This window comes from Lichenostomus cassidix, chromosome 2 (genome assembly GCF_008360975.1).
Source record: "Lichenostomus cassidix isolate B80296 chromosome 2, HeHo_3.0, whole genome shotgun sequence".
Taxonomy (NCBI): domain Eukaryota; kingdom Metazoa; phylum Chordata; class Aves; order Passeriformes; family Meliphagidae; genus Lichenostomus; species Lichenostomus cassidix.
Window position 1 is genome coordinate 11,185,861 of NC_139482.1, and position 27,498 is coordinate 11,213,358.

The window sequence follows — 27,498 nt, forward strand, 5'->3', positions numbered from 1 at the left end:
GCTTCTTGAAATTATTGCAAAGTGAGGTGTCTAATTTGTGGGAAGGGCAGAGAGTCTTCTCCAGGTGCTGGTCAGAGTAAGTGAAACCATTCACTGCTACTCTGACCAAGAAAAGTGAAAGCTAGGAATTGAACATTCTGACTTTGCACAGTGAAAAATTAAGTCCTTAAGGCAACTGGAACAATCTAAACAATAAGAATTTTTTTTTTCTATATAAAATGTTTTAGCTGTGTACATATAGGAAGACTACATATAACTGTCAATGTCACACTATTGAAACTGCTTTCAAAGCCCATGGCAAAGTGGACTAAATATTTATTACACAGACATAAGTTTTCCTACTCAGAAATAAATGTTTAAAAAATGGCAACCTTTCAAGTTTGTTTACTGGTTTCCTTTTATCAACAATGTACGACTTAACAATTTTTAAGGTCTCATTTACCTCTGCAGTTAAAAAAACAACCCAGACACTCTACAAGTTTAATTTTTAAAATTTCAGCAACAGCCATTTTCAGATCTTCTGGAAAATTTTTCCTTTTTTATATATAGTATAGTAAATCAACAGTGCAACTAACATTTTTCTGCATGGATAAATATACATATATATACCCACTGGTTTAGAATATCTTGCAATTATATATTCACCATTTAAAATATCTTCCTAAATTCTGACAATAGCAAGAATAAAAGTAAATGTATCACATTTTATCTTGGATTATAAGATGGGTAAATCTGCAACTCGATGCTGTGAAATATTCTAGAATTTTGGGAAAATTGTATCTGTTGCTAACTATGAAAATCATAAAGTTTTAAAAATACCTAATAATTAAATGTTATTTCAAATACCTCTTCTAAAAAATATGAATTTGTTCTAGAAGTATAAACTTATTGAAAGCATGTTTGTTATGTATTTCTGTTCAGAAAATCAAACCTCACACTTTCCAGTTTCTAGGTTGTATGAAAATCCAGATATAACCCTCCAAGACCAGGCTTTACAAAATGCCTATGCAATGATGATGCATATTCCTATAAATACCACATTTAAAAAAATGAGAAAATAAGATGCAAGACTGTAATTGTTACTGCAAGTCAGGACAGAGCTCCTTATTACCGACAAATATAAAAGATTGAGTGGCTTGTACAGATCTCCTAAATGTCCATTTCTGGGAACTGAAAATAAACTGGCTTCATTCTCTCCCCATGTGTTACCTCCTCTTCCCATTTGTTTTACACTGAAGCGAACCTTTCCTAAAGTAAACCACAGAGTGCTAACTATATGTAGGAATTTAAAGATTCTCTTCTATTATTTTGCCACCTGAAAATTATTAAAAACATTAATGCTTATGAAAATTCTCATTTACTTAATTCAGTCTCTTTATGCCATCAGTAGATGGAGGTAGTCCAAAACCCCCTATTGACAATTCCAGAACCTTGATCCACTTAGCACAGTGTGAAAAATCTGCTTTGTTGTACAAATTTATCTGCCTTGTGTACATCACTCCTCAATTTAAGCATACCTGAACAAGTGCCATAGGCCTAAAATATTTTATTACAAATGAGGCTGGCACCACCTGGATTGTGAGGTTGCCCTTTATTAAGCAGAGAAGAGTTTTGACCTTAGTTCTCCTACATCAGGTTGCAGGTTTATTCGCTGGGCTTCACATAAATATGGCTGACTTTCCATGAATTTTTAAAGAAATGAGTAATCTGAAGTTTTCCTAAAAAAAAAAAAAAAAAAAGGTGCTTAGTCTCTGCAGACTTCCAATTACACTGTATAGCAGCATCTGTTTTTTACCACCCACTCAGCTACTTTATCAAATCTACAGATACAAATGAAAATTGAAGCAGAAGTCACTGTAGCAGAAACCACCTCAGATGCTTCCATAGTCATCTTTTACATTTTATTGATTTAAAAATCCTCATTTCTGGAGTAGTATTTCAGAACCAAGGACTTTAAATTGTCACTGGGGAAAAACTTCATTTTAAATTGTATTATCCATTCTTCATGGTTGGCCCTCTTTCTTTTTTAATCCTGAAGCCTTTTCATGCAGTAGTTAGGAATACACTATCAGCTTTCAAAAGGCTGAAAGTCCCCTGTATATTTCTAATTTCATTGACTTTTTAAATGTCAGAAATTGTGTAATGACATTTTCTGGCAGGTGGTTGGTGGAATCTGGTGAAAAAATGGAGTTTTTTCAAGTTATAGCTTAATGCATACCGACCAGCTATTACAGCATCCATTACACATATATTTGGAAGGCAAAAAAAGGTAGCTGTAACAATAGGCAGAAATGTCCGCTCTATAAAAAGGATTATTTTGGAACAATTCCAAAAAGGACTGAATTAATATTAGATTCCAACATCTACACTTATGCTCAAAACTTCAGTTCTGGTAGCCTTAGAGATGCCGGAATTTAACAGAACTTCAGCTTTTTTAATTAATTTATTCCAATCACGTAATGTTCTTCCTCTGTACACTACTGAGCCTGACCAACATTTATCTCATGTTTAAGCATTGCACAGATCCAGTGTCTGAAACACTCAAGGGAGAGAGCTTTGTGTTTTGAGAAGACAAAATGATACAGCTCTGCTTTGGTGGGAAGACAAAATGGATCGACTCTGGAGACAAATCAGTGAAGTTTGGTTTTAAAGCATGTCTGGGGAAAACAGTAGTCCCTCTTTCTCTTTGTGTAACAAATGGGAAGGCTGTGCAGCCTCACATCATCTGTAGAGCCTTAGCAAGCAGTCAGGGCAGGCACAAGACTGAACTAAAGAGTTAACACAATTGGATGGCCATTATATTCATCCCTAGTTGGCACAGCCTTCCTTAAATCTCCAGGTTATACTTTAGCCTAAACTGAGGGATGCCACCTATGTTTTTGATTGTTTTATCCTACACTGTAAAGCAAAACAATTGTTTTTTCCAAAAATATTGCCCTTGTATTCAATCACAGACTCACAAAACAGTTGAGATTGGAAGGGAATCTCTGGAGATCACTTTAGAGGTCACTAAGCAGCAGACACTACCCATGGAAAGGAGTAACCAACAAATTTCCTTTATAGCTCAGTATCTCACTGTATCTGGTGTTTCAGATCTGTTTTATAGCAGTTCACTTTTCCAAGTATGGTTTCTGGTATCTTTGCATCCAGCTCAGGAGCCCAGATTTCACATTAGGAAATATGTAAAGATAAAGAATATGATGAGGCTTAAGAAGTTTGTAGAGATTTGAAAATTGGTAGAGTTTAACCTATAATTAGGTTTCCTTCTTGTTTTACTTCTGTTTCTATTTTACTGGTCTTTCTACTCTTTCTTAACTCTTTCCCAAAGCAGGAATTTCACCTGTCAGTCACAAAGCATAAGGTTTTCTGATGAGAATTTAGTGGGTTGTCACCATTTTTATACTCCTGTATGTCGGTACAGGTTTTTGTGCATCGTTTCATAAATGTCAATAATTATGCTTTCAACATAGAATTTTTTTTAAATTAAAAAAAAATTAATTGCATTGACCTTTAAATAAGTGAGAAATGCTGTGGAATTTGATGGGAATTAAACAGTGAATTGATCAAGTTTTTAATTTAAAATTTTGAATGATAAACTGTCACACTTTAGGGAACAGTTGGACTATACAGCTAATTAACAGATTTTCCAGAAAGATTTTTGCATTGTTTTCTGACAGAATTAATTAATAAAATTAAATGCTAGCAAGGCCTACATTCACACATGAAGATACAGGGTAAGTTTAAAGAAAGTTTTAACAAAAGATAACCTTTGAAAGGTTAATGCGAAGTTAAAAGATGTGTGGCCACGATTTTAAAAATAATCCATAATTTTTTATGTTCTAATTCTTAAAAGTGCGATTTTCAGGGACTGGATGATCAGCACTACCAGGAAGCCAGGACTTTTGACAGTGCCTTGGTCTGGATGCCAAAAAAATGACATCTATAATGCTTCCTATGACAATATTGTTGAAAAAGATTATATAAACCACAAAGTACTTCCAAACATGAACTCAGGACTATCTGACGCATAGAGTTTGGTTGTTGCATGAAAAACTGTACACAGAAAGAAATTAATGAGAATTCTAAACCAGATGCATAAACCTCAGGAACAGAAAGCAGGGATTATTTAATGCTATGGAAGGAAATGATACCAAAAGTGGTAAGGATTAACCATTTCCAAATGAGTTCAGGCCCCACCACAATGTTTAAACAATCTGATAATTTGTAAAAGTTTAATTATTTTAAGTATGCAGTGATGTGGTTGTAAGAATATCTGAAAATGAGGCAGCTCCTTTTTACTATAATTTTCTGGCTTTCACATCACAATTCAATCCAGGTGAGTTAAGACCTGAAGCATGTTTACTCTAGCTCCCAAAAATATGGAAAAAAATACAGAGAAATGTCTAAAATCACCAAATCCAGCTTCCAGCTCTGGCACACATTGGATTTCATTGTGCATTTCATCAATTTATACAGGTTGTATGTTAATGCAAAATATAATTTATCACTACTCCAATTAGAAAATTGTTCCAGAATCCAAGAGATTGTGAACTTTTAGAATGACAATGAAATATTGGTATGTTTAAAATAGTCCTTCTAGAGTGGAGTATCTCTCAAAATAGCTGTGCTAAGTATCCTGGAAGGCCTTGCCCTAGTTAAATCAAGAATCAGTCCCCTGCACAATTTCTTGAGATGCAGAGAAGTTCTTTCAGCTTCTTACAAATACAAAGGCACAAGATGTCTGGAGTGATGTGTTGTCATGACTGTCACTCTCCACAACCCACCCCTGCCACCCAGTGATGCCACATACTCAGTATTCAAACAATATCTTCCATTCAAAGCAAATTAAACATTGGTATGCAATCCAAATTTAATCACATTTGCTTTTTCTTCTAAAATGTAGCGTGCTGAAACAAGACAATACTGAGAGCCAAATAAAATATTCCTAAAATCCCATAATCATAATGTCAGCTTACTAAATCACCATTGGTCTTTTACATTCACCCTTTGGACTCCTGTATATCTCATGTCCTAAAAGTCACAAATGTTATAATACTTAATTGAAATTAAAAAATGAGACAATTTAATAGAGTTGCTTTTTTTAAAGGAACCTGAATTTATTAACCATGAAGCTCAGGTACCTATAGCAGTGACAAAATACTAGTATTCTCTCCCCTTCCTGGTAAATATTTGAATTTTAGGATTTGTCATTCTAAGCTATGATGAATTTGCAAGACAACTGCCTTGTGAAAACCAAAACTGAAAATGTGTATTGTGTAAACATGGTTTAGATCATGCTGCAGCCTTCTCCACTAGGAATGATAGGAATGATTAGAGGTTGATATGATATAGGAAATACATCATTATGGTAGGAATGATACGATTACAATAGGAAAGAGTCTATCCAAGCTCATATTGTTGAGTCTCCAGAGACTTTGCTGTTCCTGACTCTGCTGCTAACACAAGCTCTCACTGAGGCTTTTCTGTTTTACTCTCTAGCAATATTCAGGTTGCTTTCTGCAGACAGAAAGCCTTCTTTTCAATTCTCCCAATTCAATATAATCCTAAATTTCCCCATGGACACTCTCCTAGAGATAAGAATTAAAGTAATAAAGAAAAAGTGATTGCACAAAGGTCACAAAAATACAAAGTCTGAATGTCCAGATCTTCCAAGTTCCATTTTGGTGCCTTAAAGATGATTTATAACCCATATCCATATGAGACCTAACAAAGATTAATCACTTCCTCACTATCCATCTTCTTGAACAAGTGAAAGCAATTTTTTTTTGAGAGCTATCATGCTATCATCTCAGTCACAGGTCTTAACTTTGAGATTCCAAGTGGTAAGCCAGATGCTTAATTTCCAAGCTTGAGTTCCTTTTCCTGAAGAGCAGGAAATTACTTTCTTTCAGATGTCACTTTCACTTTCTGCAGGCATTTCACGCAGCAAGGTGTGTCTTTTCCAAAAAGGCTTAAATAAAAAAAAGAGGTGGGGCAGAGCAGGAACATGCCTTCCTCTCACATCAATCCCAAACAGGCACAAGGAATTTCTATAGTTTCATAGTGACGCTGACACTATTCCATTACCTCATTTTGAGAAAATGAGCTGCTGTTTCCTCTGCCAAACCAGCAGAAAAGGACTAAAACACAATCAGACTATGGTTTTTATGATCGATAAATTTTCTGGGAATTATTTTTGAATTATTTTACAAGTCTTTTTGTTCATTTGCAAATGCTTTAATGAGAAACACAGCAGAGCAGAAGTTTTACCACATCAGTGCTGAGAATCTCATAAAAGGAAAACCACAATAGAGGAAGAAAATGTTAACATAAAAAAGTTAAAGCATTTCTGGTGCCAGCCCTGGTCACTCATGGAGTTCCAGTGCACAGAAGGAAATTATACTATCCTGAAGTGTGAAGCCTAATGTTGAAAGGTAAGCTGGGTGGAAAAAATGAAGTGGCAAATTTTCAAATACAGACATTTGTCAGTCATCTTTCAGAACAAGCAAAGTCTATCACTTCAACAACACACAAGTGGTATTTATGCTGTTAAGATAGTCTAATTTTAAAGGGAAATACATATTTTTAAAAATCTGGTATTGAAAGATCTGTAGGTTCAAATAAAGTTATTTACACAGCTAGAAAAAATTGCATTGTTTCCTCTCTTCAATTTTTTGTGTTTTTGCTTCCAGAGAACATATTTGAATTCCTGCATTAACAGATGATTACACAGAAGTGAACTGGAGGGACACAATATGGTTATTTCATCAGTCTTCTGAGAAAGAACCTCCAATAGCACATACAATATAAAGAAAAACCTTTTGAAACTCGATGTGTCTTGGCTGCAGCCCCACCACACTCCCTCCATGAACACACTTTCCAAAGTGGTTGAACTAAATTTTACTGGAGGTACAATAAAATTCTATAAAGAATATTAATGATTTTGTTACGAGATACTACACAAGAATCCTGAATATACATGAATCCCCAAGATTTATGTCCACATCTGCAGCATCAAGTTAGGTAGTCAGGGGGCTCACACTGAAAGGTCTGATCACATTGAAATGGGCAATCAAGTCTGAAAATGTTACAACCTCAGGCACTGATGCCCACTTAGCCCTACTACCACTGCCCTCTATTCAACCCTGACATGACACTATGCTAAGACAGCAGAATGCTCAATTTTATCCTTCCATAGTGGCTGCAGGTATCTTATGGTGAATATTCAAGTCCTGTATCCAGAATTTACCCCTGAGAAGATGTTCATGAGACATCTCCATCTCCAAGACAAGATAAAATGAGGCCTGTTTTACCACACCCATATAGCTACTTATTCTCAGACAAGTGACAGAAGTTGCCCTTAATTCCAGATATTAGGTTTATTCCAATTCCTGATGATTTATGAATGGCACACAGAGAATTAACATCCACTAGCATTATTACAGTAGAATTATTAAATATGGGTAGGCATTCTGACAAAACTTTACAGATGGAAGTTACAGATATGATCTTAATATGATTTCCAGAAGATGGATGTTAGGTATCTGAGGACTTTTAAAACTACAAGCAAATCCATCCAGGAAGAGCTTTAAAAACCTGGTGCAATCCCTTTCTGTCTGCAAGTGATGCAGTGCTTAAAACGTGGCCAAACTATCACAGAGAAACTTCAGGCAGTAAGATGAAAGAGCTCAGACAGGTATGAAATAAAAAGAACAGTACAGTTAGATGCCAAGACTGCTTTGAGTGTTAACAGGATTTAAAACCCTCAAGGAGAAAACCTAATGAAATCTTGGTGTTGTTACTATTACTCTTATTACTACTATTACTACAACTTCTACATTTTCTGCTTTTGTAGGGATTAGCTCTCTTGGATGTTAATTCTCTTTGGTACCTCCAGCCTACAGTAAAATGAAAACTTCTGCAGATTACCTCATGGCACTTGGTGCTACTCCAGGAATTAATGTCTATATACATATACATGACATGTACATGTGAAGTTGTATATTACATTCAACAGGAAATACAATAATTATAGAACTATGAAGTTAGAAGTTCACACAGAAAGAGTACAGTCAAACTTTTGTACAGTTTTTAATATTACTAATACAAGTATAAACCACATGGTATAAACAGTTCTATGAAATACTACATTCATATTGTAAATACAGAAGACAATATTGCTCATACAGTAGAACAATGTGCTCTGTATTTTATCACCTGCATGTGAATTATAAACAAATTAACAATAAAGTTGTTGTAAAATCAAGTAAGATAAAAATTAACATTTTGTTCTAGACTTTAGGTTTTTTCTGTTTAAATAAAACCTTCAAAGCATGGCTTCTAATGCCACCCACATACAACCTCTCTATTGCTTGGAAATCAACACACCTGAAAAGATGAAATACTGAAAGAAGGTAGTTTCACTCTGCATCATCTACTGAGAGTAGGTGGTCAGCAATTTGTAGAAGTGGGGAGAGTATTTAAAAGGGACTCAGAGAGCTGAGAATGGTACCCCAGGAGTCCTACAGAACCGCACAACCAGGAGCTGAGTATTATCCACAAGGTAGGCTTTTTTGATTTTATTACTGATTTTTCTAGATGAGATTAATTTACTAATTTCATCTTTTCCTTTTTACTTTACTACTGTAACACAAAATAAGTTTATGAAAAAAAAAAGTTTGACTAAAATACAACCTTACATTTAGAAGCAACTGCTTTAAATCATCTTCTGAGTTACAGGTAGCAAAGCTACAGGTTACAATGAGTTTCAGTAAACTGCTGGAAAATTGGAAAAACTCCTAATTTTTAAGTCATTGTTTAGTTGGAAATAGTTTCTATCTAGCAAAAATTACTATAGTAAATAATGCCAGTTTTCTATATACTGTATATGTTTCTCCATGTAGAAATATAGAAGAAAATAAGATTTAAAAAAATAGAAAATTATTTTTAAAAAATGCAACCCTTTACATATTATTTAAATAGTATTAAAGTTTTCTCACACATTTTTTTCCCTTTATTTATTGGATAAATGAATTTAACTTTCAAATGTTCCACCATAAGATCTGAATCACTAGGCCTATCACAGCCTGTAAACACAGAGCATAGTGAACCAGCAGGAGCTAGTAATAATCACCTACACTTGTGTGACTTAACAAAACTGTAAAACCTTCCTGATTTCATTAAGCCTCCTGTCTTCTCCCAGTTCCAGAGCCAGACAATGTATTGCCCTGGGAGCTGCTTCTTCCTCTTCATTGCCTGTCTCATTGCTGCATCCCTTGGTAACCCCCGAGGGAACAGCCGCCAGTGCTTCCAAAGTGTGCCATGGACTGAGCTCTTACAGGAGATTGAGGAACTCGTAAGTCAACGTGTAAAACACTGTCACAATCTACAGATGTCTTTTTCCATCTTTCTTCACTTTAGGTGTAAGGAATTCTCAAATGCATAACTGCCAGATTACAATTTATTTTTTTTCCACATAATTAAAAAGTTATGAGTCAGACGTTCCTTCTCTACAAAGCCAAGAATCTTTGATTTTTTTAAATTCACACTCATCCTGTTGAATACATGACATTTGTGTGCCTTCCCAAGAAGAGTACAGACTCATCTGGGAGTCCTTCTAATTGGCATCAGCTGAAACTGTAACACCATAATGTACTCTACCACGACAGAAAAAGACATCCACAGTGACAAAGTTTTTGGTACAAATACTCTCTGGAGCTGTTTCTGAAATACAGAAAGCATGTTTCCTTTCCCAATTTGGCTTCTTTTGTGGCCTGCCCTTTACTCAACTCTGTACACATTGACATCCCTGGAAAATTTGAGAAAAGGCGAAACAACCGACTATTCCCATTTCAGATAAGCTTGGGAAGCAAATGGATCTTCTTCGAGCTCATGAAATACGGTGTCCTCTGTCAATGTTGTCACTTTTACACTTCATTTTTAAGAGACCAACTAAGAAGTGACTTCTATGAATTTTTTACATAATAAACCTAGTTTTGCACATGCTTATGTTTCTACCCTTATGTTTTCCTTAAGAACAAAAGAGGCTTTTCTTTGGAGTGTGAGGCAGTGAGCAATGAAGATTTGTGTTTCCCTGAGCAGATGCTGAAAGCAGTAAGTAGAAAAATACATGTACTTGACATCATCTAATTGTAGCAGCTCTACCTCCCACAGCCTATGCACCTTGTCACGAGTCTTTTACACTAGAATTGTGCCATGTTGTATTACAGGCTTAAGTGATAACTCTGACTGTTGACTTTTCAATCTAAATTATTTCCTGGAGAGGGTATTTATGGAAATCACTGTTTTCTTCCTTTTCCTATTATTTAAGTCATTATGCCACTTTTACAGGAAAAGGGTAAGATGTTTTCTTGTTAGCCCTGCTGTTTAAAGGGGAAAAATTAGTTGTAATCAGTCTGGTAGCCTGGAAAGCACCAGAACAGCATGCTAACCTCATTTTCAGTCAGAAGCAGAGCCCATAAAGGCAATGCAGCGGTAATTTCATGTACTACTCAGCACTACTTCACTTCATGTGCACAGTTCACCTTCAGTCCAGGTTTGCAATGCCACAATATAAAGTACTGGTTTAGAGTGTGGTACTGCACCCCAGCTATTCATTCTGCCTGTTTCCAGCTTATCTCTTCAATGGATCTTCTAAAATGCACCTCGGGAACAAAAGGGATGGATGGCAATATTGGCTCTTCCTGTACTTCATCTTCTCTGAGGCAGAGGGAGCTGATTATTCATCAAATATGGACTATGCTTGGGAGGAAAGCCCTGCACAGCCTGATGTCTTGGGCCTGAATTCAAAAGTTCTGCTTTTGACTCTTGGCCTTTTATTGACTATTGCTTATACTTATGCTTATACACTGTGAATATATAAGCATATAAACCCAGCCCAAAATGCAAGATATATTGATGTTGCAAAATAGGGGCCCTCCTTATGAAAGCAACTGGAATTGAAGCAACTTGTGAACTGCAACTGGAAGTTGAACATACAGTTCAACATACAGTTCCTGGTTTTCAAATAAATACCATCTTTGACAATGTATATGTCTAGCTAGAATTTTTGTACTAAAAAAATTAGAAAAGCACAGGAAAGTAGTGAAAATTGTTTAACAACTTATGATAAGCGGACTCAGGTAGCTGAAAAATTAACTGACATTTAAGTGCAAATTTCAGAAACCAAATTTGTCTATACTTTTTTTTTCCATCCCAGGTTAAGTATGATAATGCAGCCATTGTTCACATAGTACATGAAATTGCTGAATTTTTCAAAAGAGCAGACACTCCTTTTGAAAATAAGGACACTTTTCTAAGAGGAATGTATGAGGCTCATGCTCAGCTCAAGACTTGTGTAAGTACAACTTATTATACTGCATGATATTCAAGTCAGATATTAATGATGAATAAAACTGATAATATACATGCTGAGAATGCATAGAAAACTTAAAATACATTTTCAAATAATGATACCTAAAACATCTGCCTGCAAGTAATGACAGGCATATTCCAGCACTTTTACTGACCTGTATAATACAAGCAATTTTAAATTCACACATTATATTTATGGGCTTATTTAAAGATGTGATGCAAAAAAACCAGTATCTCACTTGCTTCTCCTTCAAGACTGCACTAGTTCTAAACAGAAGTACTTACTAGTTTAACTCAGTATCAATTTCACGTGTTTTCCTTCAAGTACTTACGACTTCTGTCAAGACAAGCTAACCTGAAGAATTACATGCAAGTTGGAAGCACAAAATTTTAGGTCTGCATTCAACCTATTTCAGCTGAGTAAACTACTTAAACGTAAGCGCAAATAGTTAACTCAGTTGGGGTCAGCTTAAGAACTATTTACAGAGGACAAAGCCTCAGATTTACTGTAGCTTCCCTTGCAACTAATGCCTGTGCCAGACACCAGATTTGCCAACAAACCTGCAGCAGAGCAAACCTGGGTATAGAAATCCACACCTACCCTACCCTACCCTACCTGTCTGTAGGGTACCCGGGAGGGAACCCAAGGCACTTTCTGCAGGGGACAGAGCTTTCCATCACTGGGCATTGGCCTGAGCAGGAGCATGTAAGCACTGACCTCCAAACCCACACTGCTGCTCATGACCAGGCCATGACCCAGGACTAACTGTGTACAGCTATGGGCAACTACTGCTTAATAAGTATATATAAATATATATATATATATACACACACCTACACACACATATCAAGGATTTTTTTTTTTTACTGATCAAACATATCACATCCAAACATCTGTAACGCTGTCAGTGACCACCAGTTACTCTGAAATCTGTTTCCTTCAGACAGCATACCTTGGCAATACCAGTGTTGTCACAAAGCAAAAAGATCCACAGATCCTTACCTTGCCTTGAACATTGATATATTCATTTCCTGATCTTTCTGCAGACATGGCGTGTGCCGCATTACCTTTAGCATTAACCTGTTCACCAGGCTTGCATATGGCAGCAGAATTTCAGTGCTCACAGTTGAGGACCATGTCCATCAGAGGGCACTATTTGAACTTTTATTTACTTGTCATTGCTCAAACTAACATTCTTTTCTTTTTCCATTAAAACACCAGCTGAAGCCCAGACTTAACATCAACCACGAGTCTATAGTGAAAGAGTGCTTCAAAAAAATGGATGAATTTGTGGCGAAGGTAAGTAGCCTGTTTCTTTCCAGCTCAAATTAAGGAATTCTACACATACAAAGCAGCTCCTTATACAAGAAGTCCCATTGCTGATCAAAGCTGTACATACCTATGACATTGTGCCCCACTTCCACACACTACAGATTTTCACTCACCAAAAATCTTTTGACCCACATCTATTTCAAGGCTAATGTATCATCACTGGCTTCTAAAAAACATTTAAATTCAATTCAGCACCAAAACTCATGGCAGACTGTGCTTTTTTAGAAAGACTTTACATCACATGGGTCAGGACTAGCCATGAGTCTGCTGATGGAAATGGTCATCACATGGACCAAAGAATATTTGTTCTTTACTTAGACTTCCTAAAATTAGTATTCAATTTTTCTTAAATTTCTTTTAAATAATTACATGCTTGTTCTCAACGCACATTTTGCTTGCCATAATATTGGACATAATTTTTTACAAACCAGTTAATAACCTTTTTAACAACCTTAATAACCTTTTTTTCCCCAGTCAAATGACCACTGCACTTGGCAAGAGATCCATGCACAGTCCAGAGAGATACTCCAAAGAATTGAAAACCACTCTTTCAAGAGAAGAGCAGCACATTAGCAAAGTTGGTTTCCATCACATACTTTGAGGATCTACTATCATGTCAAGATCTAAAAATTAAAGGAAGAAGCAAACAGCTTGTGTTTAAGACTATGAATAGGTTAACTTATTTTTGTCAATATATTTTTCTAAACTGCTAAAAAACTTAAGCCTTAATAAAAAGGATGCAAAAAAACCTATGTAAACATGTTTGTATTTATTTTTTACAAAAACAAAGCCAATATTTTTATAAAATAGGTATCATAAATATGGCACTCTTAAACTTCTTTCAAGCTGAAAAGCAAACACACCAGTTACGCTCCTTGATTTCACAGTACATTCTTCAAGCTATGGTAATACAAACCTCTGACAGCCTAATGCTTTTCCAATGCACATCTCATACCACACATTTGCACTCTTGCACTTTTACCACTGCAGTCACAAGGCTCCCTAACCATTCATGTGTGAAAAGAACTGCCTCTTTCCACAACACCATGCTGCCAGGCTTCCACAGCCATTCAGGAATTCTGAGGCTGCAGTTCGATTACCCAGATGTACATTTCATATATGTATATATATTTTTTAAAAAAGCAAACACAATAAAACAAACAAAACATCTTTACATTCTATTGCAGAGTTGCCTAAACAGCAAAACACCTTTAAATGCTCAAATGGTATCTGATAGGCACTGGCAGCACTGCATACTGGCACATTTTTCCAAACAGCTCACTGATTATTTGAAAGCCTGTAAAAGAAGATAACATCTATGCAACTGACAGTTTTGAAGGAGAGAAAGGAGGGGTACAGTGAATGAACGGTGTTTCATAACATCTTTTAGCAGGGAGATATGCCTTATTCCCATGGTTCCTGATTTCTAGGCTCTGGTTTTCAACTTGTCTCTTCAGAGAAACAAAGATATTAAATCAGGAGACTGCAAAAGATTCTAATACTCACACTTAGATTGCATAAAGATGAAAGGAGTAAAAATATTTGTAATATTTTGTGTGTCATTTTCTTATCATTCTTGGACATTGGTTTTGTTGTTTTGTTGTTTCTTTTTAATCTGGTTCGAGTCTTTACAGGCAGCCTAGCATCTCACTTCCCCAAATTCACAGGCGCCCTTCATCTCTCCTTCCAAAAAATGGCATTCAAAAAAAACCCCAACTACCAAACTTTTATGTTTAACAAAACAATGTACAAGTAAGTAGCTAATCAATATTAAGCCTGATAGATCTATCACTTTGTCACCAAGTTTAACAACACAGTTGTGTTGTCTCATGATATATTCATTATACTGCCCTGTTCATGCGCCATCTGAATTGAAGTGTTCACTCAGCTGAGACCTGATCAGTGTGCAGAGAGAGTGCAGACACTGCTCCAGCTGAAAAAATAATCTCCTGAAGTTGCATCGTAATCAGTACAAAAAAAGTTCTTCAATTAATAAATTCAACTAAACCAAATAATGAATTAAAAGAGTGAACTGAATTCCTGCATTTTTGAACTGAGAGAATGCTTTTGCATTCACTACCTTCTAAAGCAGATATTGATATATATTAGTGTTGTTTGGATATGGATCTGGCCTTTCCATCATAAATTGCATGGTGGCAACGTAAGCACATTATCTATACTGATAGCATTAAATAACTAAAAAGAAAATAATAATTTTTTAAAGGTGACCATTAACTTTCACTGAGTTCCCTTGACTAGAGGTCAAATTAAAATATATACATATTTATATACATGACATGCAGACATTTGTAAACAGAGCTTGGGTACGATTATTATGCTAATACATCTGTCTGAGTATTTATTTCAACAATGGTCATAATCTATTTTAATCAGATTGGAAAGTACAACAAGTATTTAAAATATTCAATGCAGAAAATGTTAGCAGACAAAAACAACTTTAGAAAAATGAAGCAGAGAAGAGATGCACTGGGCTTTCAAGTTTCAGCTAATGAATCGTTTGGTGAATGCATCATTTTTACAACATCTGTCCAAATCTCATGCCATAGGGGAAGATTGATTACTATTAGGAAATTTTTAGGCATCTAGCAGTAATGCTAAGCATTTCAAATAGAAGCCAAGGAGAGACACTTTAGTTCCTGCTGGAAAAGTTGGCAATATCTAACCTTTGACCTTCAATGGATAAACCAACCTGTGCTCTCTCCACAGAAACACATTCTTCTGTGTATTTGCAGATACGCAGGCAAGTTAAAGCAACACATGAAACTAAAACACCTATTATCTTCTGTTTGGGGGATATCAATCACAAGTCATGGCTACAATCCACTCTGTATACCAGACAGTGACAGAAAGTTTGGCAGGTATAAGGCTTCCATCACAGACCATTCTGAGGAAAACTCTCTACAGCACAGGGTAGTCCAAAACCACCTGAGCTACCTTTAAAACATGTGGCCATAGCATGATCAAAACACAGGGTAAAGATCATAGTATCAGTTCTTCACTTAGGCTGTGAAGAGCAGAATAACAGCAATCTTGGTTTTATACAAACAAAAATTTAATGTGAGTCAAAAAATACCAATGTGTAACTTACTATTCATGAGCGGTTTATTAATTTTTTTTTTTCCCTTGAGAAACAGCATTAGAATTGCTAAAGATTTTTATGCTTTGGGGAAAAAAAGTCAGAAGCTATTTAGCATCTAAAACACAAATTGTGTACTGACAGAAAAAAGGGAAGGCTGGAGGAAAAAGATTTTTAAAAGGAAGAGAAATAAAAATATGAAAGAATTATCATGTTAAACAGCCTTACACTTTTTCTTGGAAAGCTGTAGACACAGGATTAAAAATATGTTATCTTATTTAGCATATGTTTACAAAGTATTTCAAAATTAAAGTAGTTCAGAATATAAATAAAGCAAGTAGACTACACATCATGAAACAGCATCTTTGAAACAGACGAGATTTTTTTCTTCCATTTGAAGTCACTAGCATGCACAAATTTAAAAGTACTGTTTTCCATCACAACTATTTATGTCTAACAAATATGATTTCATCTGCCAAGACAAATTTCTAATATCAAGACTTAAGCATAGTTTCTTTTATCAATTGAGTATTCACCCTCAAAATTTCACCTTAAAAGCACCTGTGTAAAACCTCATTCCTAAGCAGCAGCCTCAATACACACAAGTGTGTATATCCTCAGAAGTAGCAAGCACAATCTTTTAAGTAAAGAACATGTTTTAAGGTACAATACTGGAAACTGACCAGCAATACTGTATTATATTAAATACCATTCTTGCTGATTGAGTCTCTAATTCCAGCCTGTGAAAGAGGTGAGAGAGTGGTCACTCTTTCCAACACACATATAGATCCAAGATGACTTTGAAGGTTTTCATACCTGCATTCTTATTTCCATAGGCTTTTCCCAATATCATACAATGTAATTTGATTCTAAACTCTTCCCTAGTCTGTATTAAATAACCAACATCCCATTAGAAGTTTAGTGTACCCTCCTTATAGTCTGAACTAATTAATTTAACGAAGCACATTACATAGCTTGGTTTGTCGCTCAGATTCAGGGTGAATATTTTAGTGTACCCTATATGGCAAGAGCTTGTAGCTGTCCTTGACCCAGCTGTTACTCAGGAGAAAAGACCCTGGTGGCATACAGGAATGGCAATAGCAAGAACAAGTGAAAATGGACATATTCATGTTACTAGCATATGACAAACCAAATATACACTAATCATTTAAAGTTCGAAGTTTTAATCCACTCCATTTGCACAGAGGCATTTCAAGAGGGACAGGGAAGAACAGCATGAGGCAAAGTCACTAATGGGAAAATTCTGCTTACTGGTGATTTTACTCAACTATGGCAACTGAGCTGTTTAGGTGACAACAGTGGTGTATCAGCTTTTTAACATGAGCTCACGGCTGAAAACAAGAAGTGAGTGCCATAAACCAGTTTTTAGCCCTTAATGAGAATACAAGGCTTTCAGTTTAATCCAAGCTAACCACAACATTGGCAGAAAGCAGCCCCACACTGCTTTTTTATGGGATCTTCACACAGACATACAAGAGAAAAAAACCTAGCTACAGCAAGGCCTGTCACAGTCTGGGGAAGCTATTTGTAGCTAGTAAGAAAAGAATAGCTGCTCTGAATTATACTCCTGAGAAGCCTCCTTCTTCCCTGATCATAACAGAGAGCTTCCATTTAGCTTAAGCTGGTATGAGTCAGAGTCCACACTGCATATCAAAATATTAATGCTTTATGATGCTTTGATGAAGGGATAATTTTGGACTGTTTTACTGGACTTTGTTAACCACACACACTTCGTGTGACAACCTTATTGCTGTAATCATCCTAAGTCTAATTTGCTTTAGATTATTCTAAAATAATTTAGAGGAAAAGATGTTAAGGAGTTTATAACAACCATGTTGTTTTTTCCAATTTACTTTTACAGCTTCATCCACTGTGATACTACAATATTACTAATTTCCCCTTCTTGAAACACTACTCAAGTCCAGTACAAGTTAACAGCCCCATTGTCTGTAGCTAGCTTGGAATACCAAAATCTTTCTTTCTAATGCAAACTGTTCACACACAACCCTCTTTCTGACAAATAGAACAGCAGTTCTACAATAAAAGAATTGTTCTTTATAGCTAAAGCTCTTTCCTTTCTATGGTTTTATATTCTCACCCAATCTTTCTTCCTGTTTCACATGCATTTTCCCTGCATATGCCACAACCTTACATCAGAAAAACATAAAGCAAAGCCTAGCTGAGATACCAAATCTTTTTCCAAGTAAGGCTTTTCTTGCAGCATGCAGTCACGAAAATAATTCTATCATCAACAGTCTGTGTTGTTAAGATGGTCTCACCAGAAATCCTGAGTTTACCTGGCACTCCAGCTTTCCCCTCCAGAAGGGCAGGTCTAGCACAAAAAATCATGTCTGACCTTTTTCCAGCTCAGCAGATTCACAATTCTTTCTAGACTCAGCTTTGAAGCTTCAATTTCAAACTTCATGGCTCCCAATATCTCAATAAACTTGCACAGGTAAGACTTCAAAAACTGTCTGGACACAAAATCCCATGCAATATTTTCTAGGATGACCCTGCCTGAGCAGAGAGGTTGGATAAGATAACCTCACTGGCGGTCCTTTCCAGCCTTACCCATTCTGTGACTTTCCTCCCTTTTGTCACAGAACTGTTAATGTTGTTAATAGAATGAACTATTGCCTCAGATTCTGCTCCTGCTATTTAACCACTGTCCATCTTTGTGTTCTGTGGATAACTTCTGTCTCTTAAGAAATATAGATAATACAGGTAAAATCCCTAGTGAATATTAAACATTACAGATAAAACAATGAAAACAGTAATTGCCATATGGTACCCTCTTACATCTGAGTTCTTTATTTCTGGTCAAAGAAATTTTATTAAACTCTCATCCCCTGAAAGAGAAAACTAGATACAATCTTTATTTCTGAGTACAGTATCCAGGTAGCAAAATTATTTAAAGTTAATTTGGAAACTACTTCAAAATCGTTATCTCACACAAATGAGGTTTTAACTTCAAGGCCTAACCCCCAGTAGATCACAAACTGTGCTGCAAACGTGATGATGTGAACTCATTACCAGGCTGAAAGGTTGTAAAAGTGAATTAGCTCCATGATCAAGGAACAGAGTTCAAATGTCCTCCTGTTTGCCCTTTGTGTGTGATCCTCACACGTGCTGGACCTGTGCTGGACCTGTGCTCAGCAGCCTCTCCCTCCAACACCCACACCACACCTTTGCTCTTAAGGCAGGTTATTGCACTTTGTCCAAGTGTTTGCTGACTGATAGCTGCTCCAGAGTGGCGTGGAAGGGATCCCAGACTCGGCTGTACACTGCCAGACTTACTGAATAAGTTATATTCACTTTCATTTTCAACACTGGATAACTCTATAGCAAAATCCCATCCCTTAATGGTATCATCTACAGTAGCACACACTGCAGCCTCTTGCCGGAGTGCACAGCTTTTGAGGACATTCTGGCCCTAACACCTGCAAAGAAAATGCCTGTAATTTCAGTAATTTGGGCCAGTAGTTAGAAGCCTTCATGCTTCTAATGGTTCTTTTCCCTGGACAATTAGGTACCCCTGGGTCTGAGTCTGCCAGCTATGAAGTGCTTCCTCTTCGGTCATTAATCACAACCCTGCACTGAGTCATGCTGTTCACCCTGACAGCTGCACAGTAAGAATGTCCTCACAGGAGCCTGAGTTTCTAAAACCACACTAGTTCTTTCTTAAAACAAAGTTATTTTCAGACCAGCTGCAACTCACTTGGCAGTGCAACCATGTGTTTTTAGCCTGTAACTTCCCTTCCATGGAAGATGCTGTACCATACTCCAAAGTACATCCCACACTGGGACACAGGGGATGAGATAAGCCACATGGACCTTCTGCTTGGACCTGGATTGGACCTCACATGGACCTGGATGAACAAAGTTGAAGAGAACTGCACCATAACACTCATGAAAGCAATGGGAGGCCTGTGCCAGCCTTCCTAAAACCCCAAGGTTCTAAAGACAAAATACTCTGTGAGGCATTTGGTCTCAGCAGCAAATAGAGAAAATCAACATCAAAGAAACGCTGTCTTCCTGGAAGGGAAATGATCAGCTTAACATAATTGACTGTAAACATTAGACATTGAATATGCTCCCTCTATGCCTGATCCAAACAACCACCCTTCAATTTACTCACAATATGCCATTTATTTTGACATAATGATCCTAATGGTATTGCTCAGACGTATTATAAGAGGACTTTGGTCACTCGCAAAAGCAATCAAACAAATCAATTTTTCTTCATTAGAATTCTAAGGGGATTCAAGGAACTATAATGCAAGTAAAGGAAAAAAAAGGCAAGACACCTGGTATTTAATATGTTCGTAGCACTGGCTCAAACTCTTAAATTCTACATTCCACAGAAGTTTACAACATTATTAATTCTGTAAATAAAAGCAAAACCAATCCGGTTTGGGCTTTTTTCTCTGCTTGGTTCCACAGTTTAAATATGTTACTTAAATTCGCAGCTATGCCTGTCAAAGTATTTCCAAACTCTAGGTTCTCACAAAAGCAATATGTTTGTGTTTTCTTTTTTGCTTGACTTTTTTTTTCAGGAGGTAGGGAGGAGGTTGTGCTACAGAATGTGAGATCAGACGTTTTCTGGTGTTGCTCTGTGCAAAGGATGCATACAAATGCATTTTCCAAAGAATTAAATACATCTTTGCTAACTAATTAAATTTCACAGACAACAAGAAATGTTATTAATTCCCCTCACAGCAAGAAAACAGATCACATTGCATAAAGCACCCAGACTGGCTTCTCGCAAACGGAAATGGTTCTGCCAGTTATTACAGGCAATTTTTTAAAATTCTGTAAGTGAAACATCACATCTTTTTCATCATCCGTTATGATACTGGATCAATGTCATAAAAATATTTTGATGCAAGAATATGAAAATTATACCAATTAACTTCTATACTGAAACTAACAACAGGAGTGAAAAAACTCCAGACATTCTTATCTCCAATTTAAGAAGAAAGGAAGAAAAAGGTGGGAAGTAAGCTGAAAGTAGTGAAAGCAAGGAGAAGAAAAGGAAAATAGATGATAGGAAAACACATGAAAGGAAGAAAAGGAAGGCTGGAGTGGGTAGAAGAACAAGCAGGTGCTAGGAAATGAGGTATTTATTGACTGACCAGGGAGCAGCGTAAGTAAAAATAAATATGCCCTGTTGAAGAAACAATCGTTGCTGTTACACATGACTGTCCCGTCCCGCTGTAAAAGGCGAGCCGCGGAGGATTCTTTTTGATAGATTTCTCGGACGAAAACAAAGCCCAAGGGCGGCAGTACTATATCTGAAAACTGTTTATTGACAAAGAAGGGTAAGTGTTCCTACCGAAAGAAAAGGGAGCAGAGAAGGGAAAAGAAAGACTGAGAGAAAGAGAAAAGCGGTCAGATGGTTACCGCCCAACCCCGGGCGCCCATTCAGCGAGAGCTCAGCACGTGGAGCTGCGAGTCTGCGCGGCTGCGGGGGCGGCTGGGCGCCATTTCCGAGCAGCAGCAGCTGCGTGCGCCTGCCGCGGGCCAAGAGCAGGAGCAAGAACAGGCTGCCGTGTGGCTCCTGCCGTGGGTTAGGCGCCGTTTCCGAACAGCTGCAGCTGCGTGTGCCTGCCATCGGCCCAGAACAAGCTGCTGTGTGGCTCCTGCCGTGGGCTGGGCGCGATTTCCGAGCAGCACCAGCTGCGTATGCCGTCCATCGGGGAAGAACAGGCTGCCGTGTGGCTCCTACCATGGGTTAGGCGCGACTTCCGAGCAGCAGCACCTGCGTGTGCCTTCGTCGGCCAAGAACAGCAACGAGAACAGGCTGCCATGGGGCTCCTGCGGTGGGTTAGGCGCGATTTCCGAGCAGCAGCAGCTGCGTGTGCCGTCCGTCGGGGAAGAACAGGCTGCCGTGTGGCTCCTGCCATGCGTTAGGCGCCATTTCCGAGCAGCAGTAGCTGCGTGCGCCTGCCGTGGGTGAAGAACAGGAACAAGAACAGGCTGCCGTGTGGCTCCTGCCGTGGGTTAGGAGCCGTTTCCGAACAGCTGCAGCTGCGTGTGCTTGCCATCGGCCCAGAACAAGCTGCCGTGTGGCTCCTGCCGTGGGCTGGGCGCGATTTCCGAGCAGCAGTAGCTGCGTGTGCCTGCCGCGGGCGAAGAGCAGGAGCAAGAACAGGCTGCCGTGTAGCTCCTGCCGTGGGTTAGGCGCCGTTTCTGAACAGCTGCAGCTGCGTGTGCCGTCCATCGGCCCAGAACAAGCTGCCGTCTGGCTCCTGCCGTGGGCTGGGCGCGATTTCCGAGCAGCAGCAGCTGCGTATGCCGTCCATCGGGGAACAAGCTGCCGTGTGGCTCCTGCCATGCGTTAGGCGCCATTTCCGAGCAGCAGTAGCTGCGTGTGCCTGCCGCGGGCGAAGAGCAGGAGCAAGAACAGGCTGCCGTGTGCCTCCTGCGGTGGGTTAGGCGTGATTTCCGAGCAGCAGCACCTGCGTGTGCCGTCCATCGGCCAAGAACAGGAACAAGAACAGGTTGCCATGTGGCTCCTGCCGTGGGCTAGGCGCGATTTCCGAGCAGCAGCAGCTGCGTGTGCCTGCCGTCGGCCAAGAACAAGGTGCCGTGTGGCTCCTGCGGTGGGTTAGGCGCGATTTCCGAGCAGCAGCAACTGCGTGTGCCTTCGTCGGCCAAGAACAGGCTGCCATGGGGCTCCTGCCGTGGGTTGGGCGCGATTTCCGAGCAGCAGCAGCTGCGTGTGCCTTCGTCGGCCAAGAACAGGCTGCCATGGGGCTCCTGCGGTGGGTTGGGCGCGATTTCCGAGCAGCAGCAGCTGCGTGTGCCGTCCATCGGGGAAGAAGCTGCCGTGGCTGCGGCTCCGTCGGGCAAACAGCGCAGCACGAGGGTGTCGCGGCCACGGAGCTGCCTCGGGGAAGCGGCGAAGCAGAGAAGGACACGGGCAAACAGGACAGACATCCAAGGGAAGAAGCGGGACCGCCGGGAGAAAAAAGTGAGAGGTGGAGGGCCGGGCGAGCTGACCCTCCGGGCGATCCCCGGCTCCCTCCAAGAAACCCAAAGAAAATGGGGCCAGGGTTGTGTGGCAGTTCGCTGCTTTTGTGTGCTAGGGCTCCTCCATAGCCCGACTTCCCGGGCATTTTGTCCCGGGCATGCGGGGATCTGCCCCTCCAGCAGGGAGGGTCGCTGGCAGCCCGATGGGGGAAGCTTTCCCTGCCCCGATCGCTGCCAGGCGAAGCTTCCCCGGGACAGGGCTCCCAGCACGGCTACAGCCCCGAGAGCAGCTCCTCACCGCATGGGTGAGGCAGAGATAAAAATCAAATTGGTCCGTCTCAATGACACTCTGACAGAATAAAACACCCCCCCCCCAAAAAAAAAAATAAAAAATCAAAGGTAAAGGCTGCTGTTGAAATGCTAATTATTCGGGTGAAATACCTAACTTGATTGCATTCTCTAAGTACTTGTAATCTCTCTCAGAGCCTGCTGGCTGCGTTACTGCACACAAGTAACGATGATCCCACTTTCTGCTCTGGTACCAAAATTGCTTTTCTAGTCTCCTCCGTCCTGCAAGCACAACTTTGTGGATCTGCACTCCCCAGATAGTTAGTGGAAGAGACGAAGATGTGCTGTGCACTCTGGAACACATTCCATTTAGAGGAGCTGTGCTCTCCCTCCACCTCACTGCCCCCCAGATCAGTGTCTCCATTAAGCGTGGGCAATTTTGAATCCTCTTCCAGTCTGAAGACACCACATTGAACGACAAGAGCATTTAAAGGACCAGGGTCATGGCAGGTACCATAAAATCTGCAGTCAGGTATCATTCTGTCCATCTCAGCAATCTATCGCTAATGGCTGCCTGAGGTCTCCACAACCACCTAAGTTATTTTAAGCTTTGCCGGAGCTTCCATTTTCAGGCAAGGCACAAAACTGCAAAGAGAACACGCATTATCTCTGTAGCAAAGAGTGAAATCTATCCTCAAAGGTAAAACAATCCAGCGAGAAATATACATGAAATCCATTGCTTAACAGTACAAATAAAAGCAATATAAATTCTTAAACTTCGGCAAAAACATTTGGTAAGCAGGAAGTTGAGTATTTACAGCGCAATAGAGTTCACCTCTTTCATTCTCATGTATTACAAAACATAAAGACTGCAAATTATAAACCACAGGTTCAATCAGTTTGATTTTAGATAAACTAAAATTCTCCACTATCATGAGAACTCCTGAATATTTGGGGGAACTGCTGCACATACAAATACTTGGGAGGACTGCATTTTTAGTTCATTGTATCAATAACCATGCAACTACATTTATATTACCTTAACTACACTGCTATTCTAACTCTGTAAAATTCTAGTCTTTGCAGAAGGGAACAACCATTGCAAAGTTTGTAAAACATCAGAGCTTACATGTAGGAATGAAGTTACACTTCCCAATTGATTTAATTAGACCGGATCATTACCAATGGTACCATTTTTTGAAATATCATTAATAGCACATAATTTTAAACAGAAAAACATTCCTGTGTCTTTTTGGTTGTTTTTCTTCTACACATAAAAATGATCCCCAAAATCACAAAAAAGGGGAAGAGACTACTGCCTCCTTAAGCAGCCCTAAGTGGCACAAATCATATATATTCTTTATCTCTCCTAGTTCTTTCAGAATTTCCCCCTTGCAGTTATTTCCATCAATTCTGCTAAGGGAAGAAAGAGAGAAAGCTTCAGGCCAAATTATCCATTTGGCCCCAATCCACACAAGCACTTAGTCAATGTTTTCTGTATTCGTGCCTTTTCAGAAACAAGTGGAAAAACACTATTCTAACCAAACTCTGTCAAGGAATATGGTACAACTAACCTTCAGAGAACTCCTTAATATCATCCACTCTTCAACAGAAGTGACCTCCACATAAAATTCCACAGTGCAAACCCTTTATATACATATATGTATACATATAGCCTAACAATTACAGCACATGACTAGAAAGTGATGCTCAGTGAGATAAGTTTTGCCCTAGTACATTGCAGCCTTCCTCTGCAATCTCCCCATCAATCAGGATGTTTTTCTGGATGAGGACACTCCAAAACTCCTGCTGAAGCTATTCCAAGGATTCACTAATTCATAAGTACTGTACAAAGGATAATACTGCCTATAATCAATTAGCTGGGGCATTCATCTAAGAGAAAAGTGCTGCATCTTGGACAATATTCTGAGGTTATTGTTCATACTTTTACACTGAGCATGGAAGTAAAAAAAATATGAGAATTATCCCATAAAGAGAAAGAATTCTCTTTGATATGTCAAAAATCCTCTGCACTACTTAAGAGAAAGCTGCAGAAGTACTACATTCTGAGAATACATGAGTAGTCTATATCCTTTTAATACAGACTATGAACACGTATACATGGCCTTACCCATTTCCCAATGAGACATACACCTTTTCAAGCTCACAGTACAGCAAGTTGCACATTATCCTGTGGTGCCAAATGAGGGCTCACTGGGGAAGTTTTCTAGGTGAGAAATTCTCCCCCAAACCTGGAGAAATAGCTTAGTCAATTGTATGGTTCATTAATTGTATAATTAGCACAGTGTTTCCTTTTATTGAAGCATTAGGCAGCTTTTTTTCCTGTTTCTGAGGATTTTTTAAACCTGTGAGCAATTATGATACATGTATGACTAGCAAGGCTCAATTTTTCCAAAGACAGTATATCTTACATGACATATCTGTCACAGTAACACAAATGTTTTTTGGTCTGCAGTAATTTTGGGTAGTGTTTAGTTCAGTTGTGAATTTTCCTACCCAACAAAACACTAAGAATGCACTTTTCAATTAAGAAGTGGACTCCAGGTCACATCGAACCACAGAAAGATGAATTTTTAGGGGTTTAGAACTTGGTTGGGCTTCTTTTCAAGAAAGAAACTTTGAAAGTTAGGTAACCTAGAAATACATAGCATGTTGTCTGATGGTAGCACTAAGCAGTAAACTTAGGAGCTGGCACCAGAAGGAAAAAAAAAACAATGACACATAATCAACCTGCTGAGCACAAATTAAAGGTTTCACTATGTGTCATTAAAGAAATCACACATGAATTTACCAGAGAAGAAATAACTACTAAGCCTAAAGACCACACTGACATATTTTCCATATAACTACTTATAGAACATTTTCCATAAAACCCTGGAGGCTTCAAAACTACAAGCTGAACAATACCTTTTGGTTTTAAAGCTATGCAACAACATTCCGATTCAAAATGTTTTGGTGAGGAATTAATTTGCTACTGATTTATCATGTTCTACATTTAGATTCCGAGATAAAAACACATGGGAGGAAATAACTTCAACAAACATATGGTTCAATCATTGTCTTTTTTCTTTTAATTAAGAACAGTTACAATTAAGTAAACATAGCAATTAGATTTGTGCTTTTCACTTATAGAAGGCCAGATTCAAGTACCATTAAAAAGTCTTGTAGTTTTATTTCAGTGGGAATTTACTCAATATCTTAAATTTGTACCTAATCTTTCAACTGAAGAATCAGTTACAGCAAATTCAAAGCAATAGCCATTTGACATTCAAGAAAAGGTTGTAGCTCATGTTCAATACATGATTTTCCTTCATGATGAATATGGTGATATTTTATTCCTCAGAAAAAACAATAAAATATCCTCTATAGCTGACATGTAGGACCAAGAAATACTGTAGTATGGGAAGTAGAGGACTACTGTGAAGCAAAGCAGTCAGTTCTCTTGAAGAAATCACTGTCATCATATGCTCAGAAAAGATAGCTCAATTAGTTCCTCCTTTTCATGCTTATCTGTGCATTCCATGACTAGCCTGCATAATTTTAAAATGCCAGAATTTCTGTAAATCCTTACATCTCATATTTTGTTCTCCGCCTGTTTTTTAATACTACTATAAAGTTGAATATGCAGAATTTGTCTGTATGATTCATAAGACGTGAAAAAATGACAGCTGAGCAAAAGAGACTGCTCCCCCAGGCACCTCAGACAAACATGGAAGTGTGGCTCATATATCATAGATGCCACAGAATGCACACCCAGGAAAGGTGGAGATGTAAAAAACTGTTTCAGTTGGCTGGAAATCCATTCATTCAGTTCTGGTATTCATGCAGTAATATTCTCTTTGGGAATAACTTGTTCCTCCCTGTTGAACCTGATTTCAATGGAAAATGCTGTGCTAAATGCAGTACTGGATGCATCTGTGGTATTACAGCCAGGATATGAACTGTTGCATAGTTCAAAGGCAGCACGTGTAACCATGCTGGTGCAGTAAGCGGAGGTGGGCAGCAATCCAGAGTATGTTAAAGGGTCCATCAGGATTTTTTAGGTAGTGATAAGATTCCAACATGGGCAGATAGTCTTGGCCTATATGGCACAGGGAACAAAGAGGCGATGAGAGAAGGATGTACCAGAGCACCTGACATGATCAGTATCAGAGAACAATCAGACCCACCTGTCCTCTCCCTATTCCTTGTAAATTGATTCCATTTAGTAGTACAGTAACAGGACACTTACAGCACCTAATGTAGGTGCAAATGACCTGCTGAGGCTTTATTCAGGTATGCAGTTTCTGTTTATCAGTTTGCATATCTCAAAGAGCCTATTCTCTTAGTGTCAGTGTGATTTATACATGTGTACCTAGCTGCATTAACTATATCCCACAAGGCTGTTTTC

At 38.6% G+C, this 27,498-nt stretch overlaps 2 protein-coding genes across 2 annotated transcripts; both read left to right on the top strand.

Moving 5' to 3' along the window:
• The first annotated feature begins 9,217 nt into the window (after positions 1-9,217).
• LOC146440807 (interferon upsilon-like) lies at positions 9,218-13,279 on the top strand. Its single transcript, XM_085053937.1, has 5 exons — positions 9,218-9,355; positions 10,036-10,113; positions 11,219-11,356; positions 12,596-12,673; positions 13,181-13,279. The coding sequence occupies exons 1-5, from the start codon at positions 9,218-9,220 to the stop codon at positions 13,277-13,279; spliced, it is 531 nt and encodes a 176-aa protein (XP_084910063.1).
• A 7,897-nt stretch (positions 13,280-21,176) lies between these two features.
• LOC146440808 (uncharacterized) lies at positions 21,177-25,501 on the top strand. The gene is made up of 2 exons (XM_085050331.1): positions 21,177-21,732; positions 22,649-25,501. The coding sequence occupies exons 1-2, from the start codon at positions 21,220-21,222 to the stop codon at positions 22,802-22,804; spliced, it is 669 nt and encodes a 222-aa protein (XP_084906457.1). The 5' UTR covers positions 21,177-21,219; the 3' UTR covers positions 22,805-25,501.
• Positions 25,502-27,498: the final 1,997 nt, after the last annotated feature.

Excerpts from the sequence above, each read along its gene's own strand:
- LOC146440808 (XM_085050331.1), top strand. The coding sequence starts at position 21,220 with ATGGTTACCGCCCAACCCCGGGCGCCCATTCAGCGAGAGCTCAGCACG. Across the intron at positions 21,733-22,648 it reads CCGTGTGGCTCCTGCCATGC|AAGCTGCCGTGGCTGCGGCT; the intron begins GTTAGGCGCCAT and ends CCATCGGGGAAG.
- LOC146440807 (XM_085053937.1), top strand. The coding sequence starts at position 9,218 with ATGTATTGCCCTGGGAGCTGCTTCTTCCTCTTCATTGCCTGTCTCATT. Across the intron at positions 10,114-11,218 it reads CTGAGCAGATGCTGAAAGCA|GTTAAGTATGATAATGCAGC; the intron begins GTAAGTAGAAAA and ends TTTCCATCCCAG. Across the intron at positions 11,357-12,595 it reads ATGCTCAGCTCAAGACTTGT|CTGAAGCCCAGACTTAACAT; the intron begins GTAAGTACAACT and ends TTAAAACACCAG.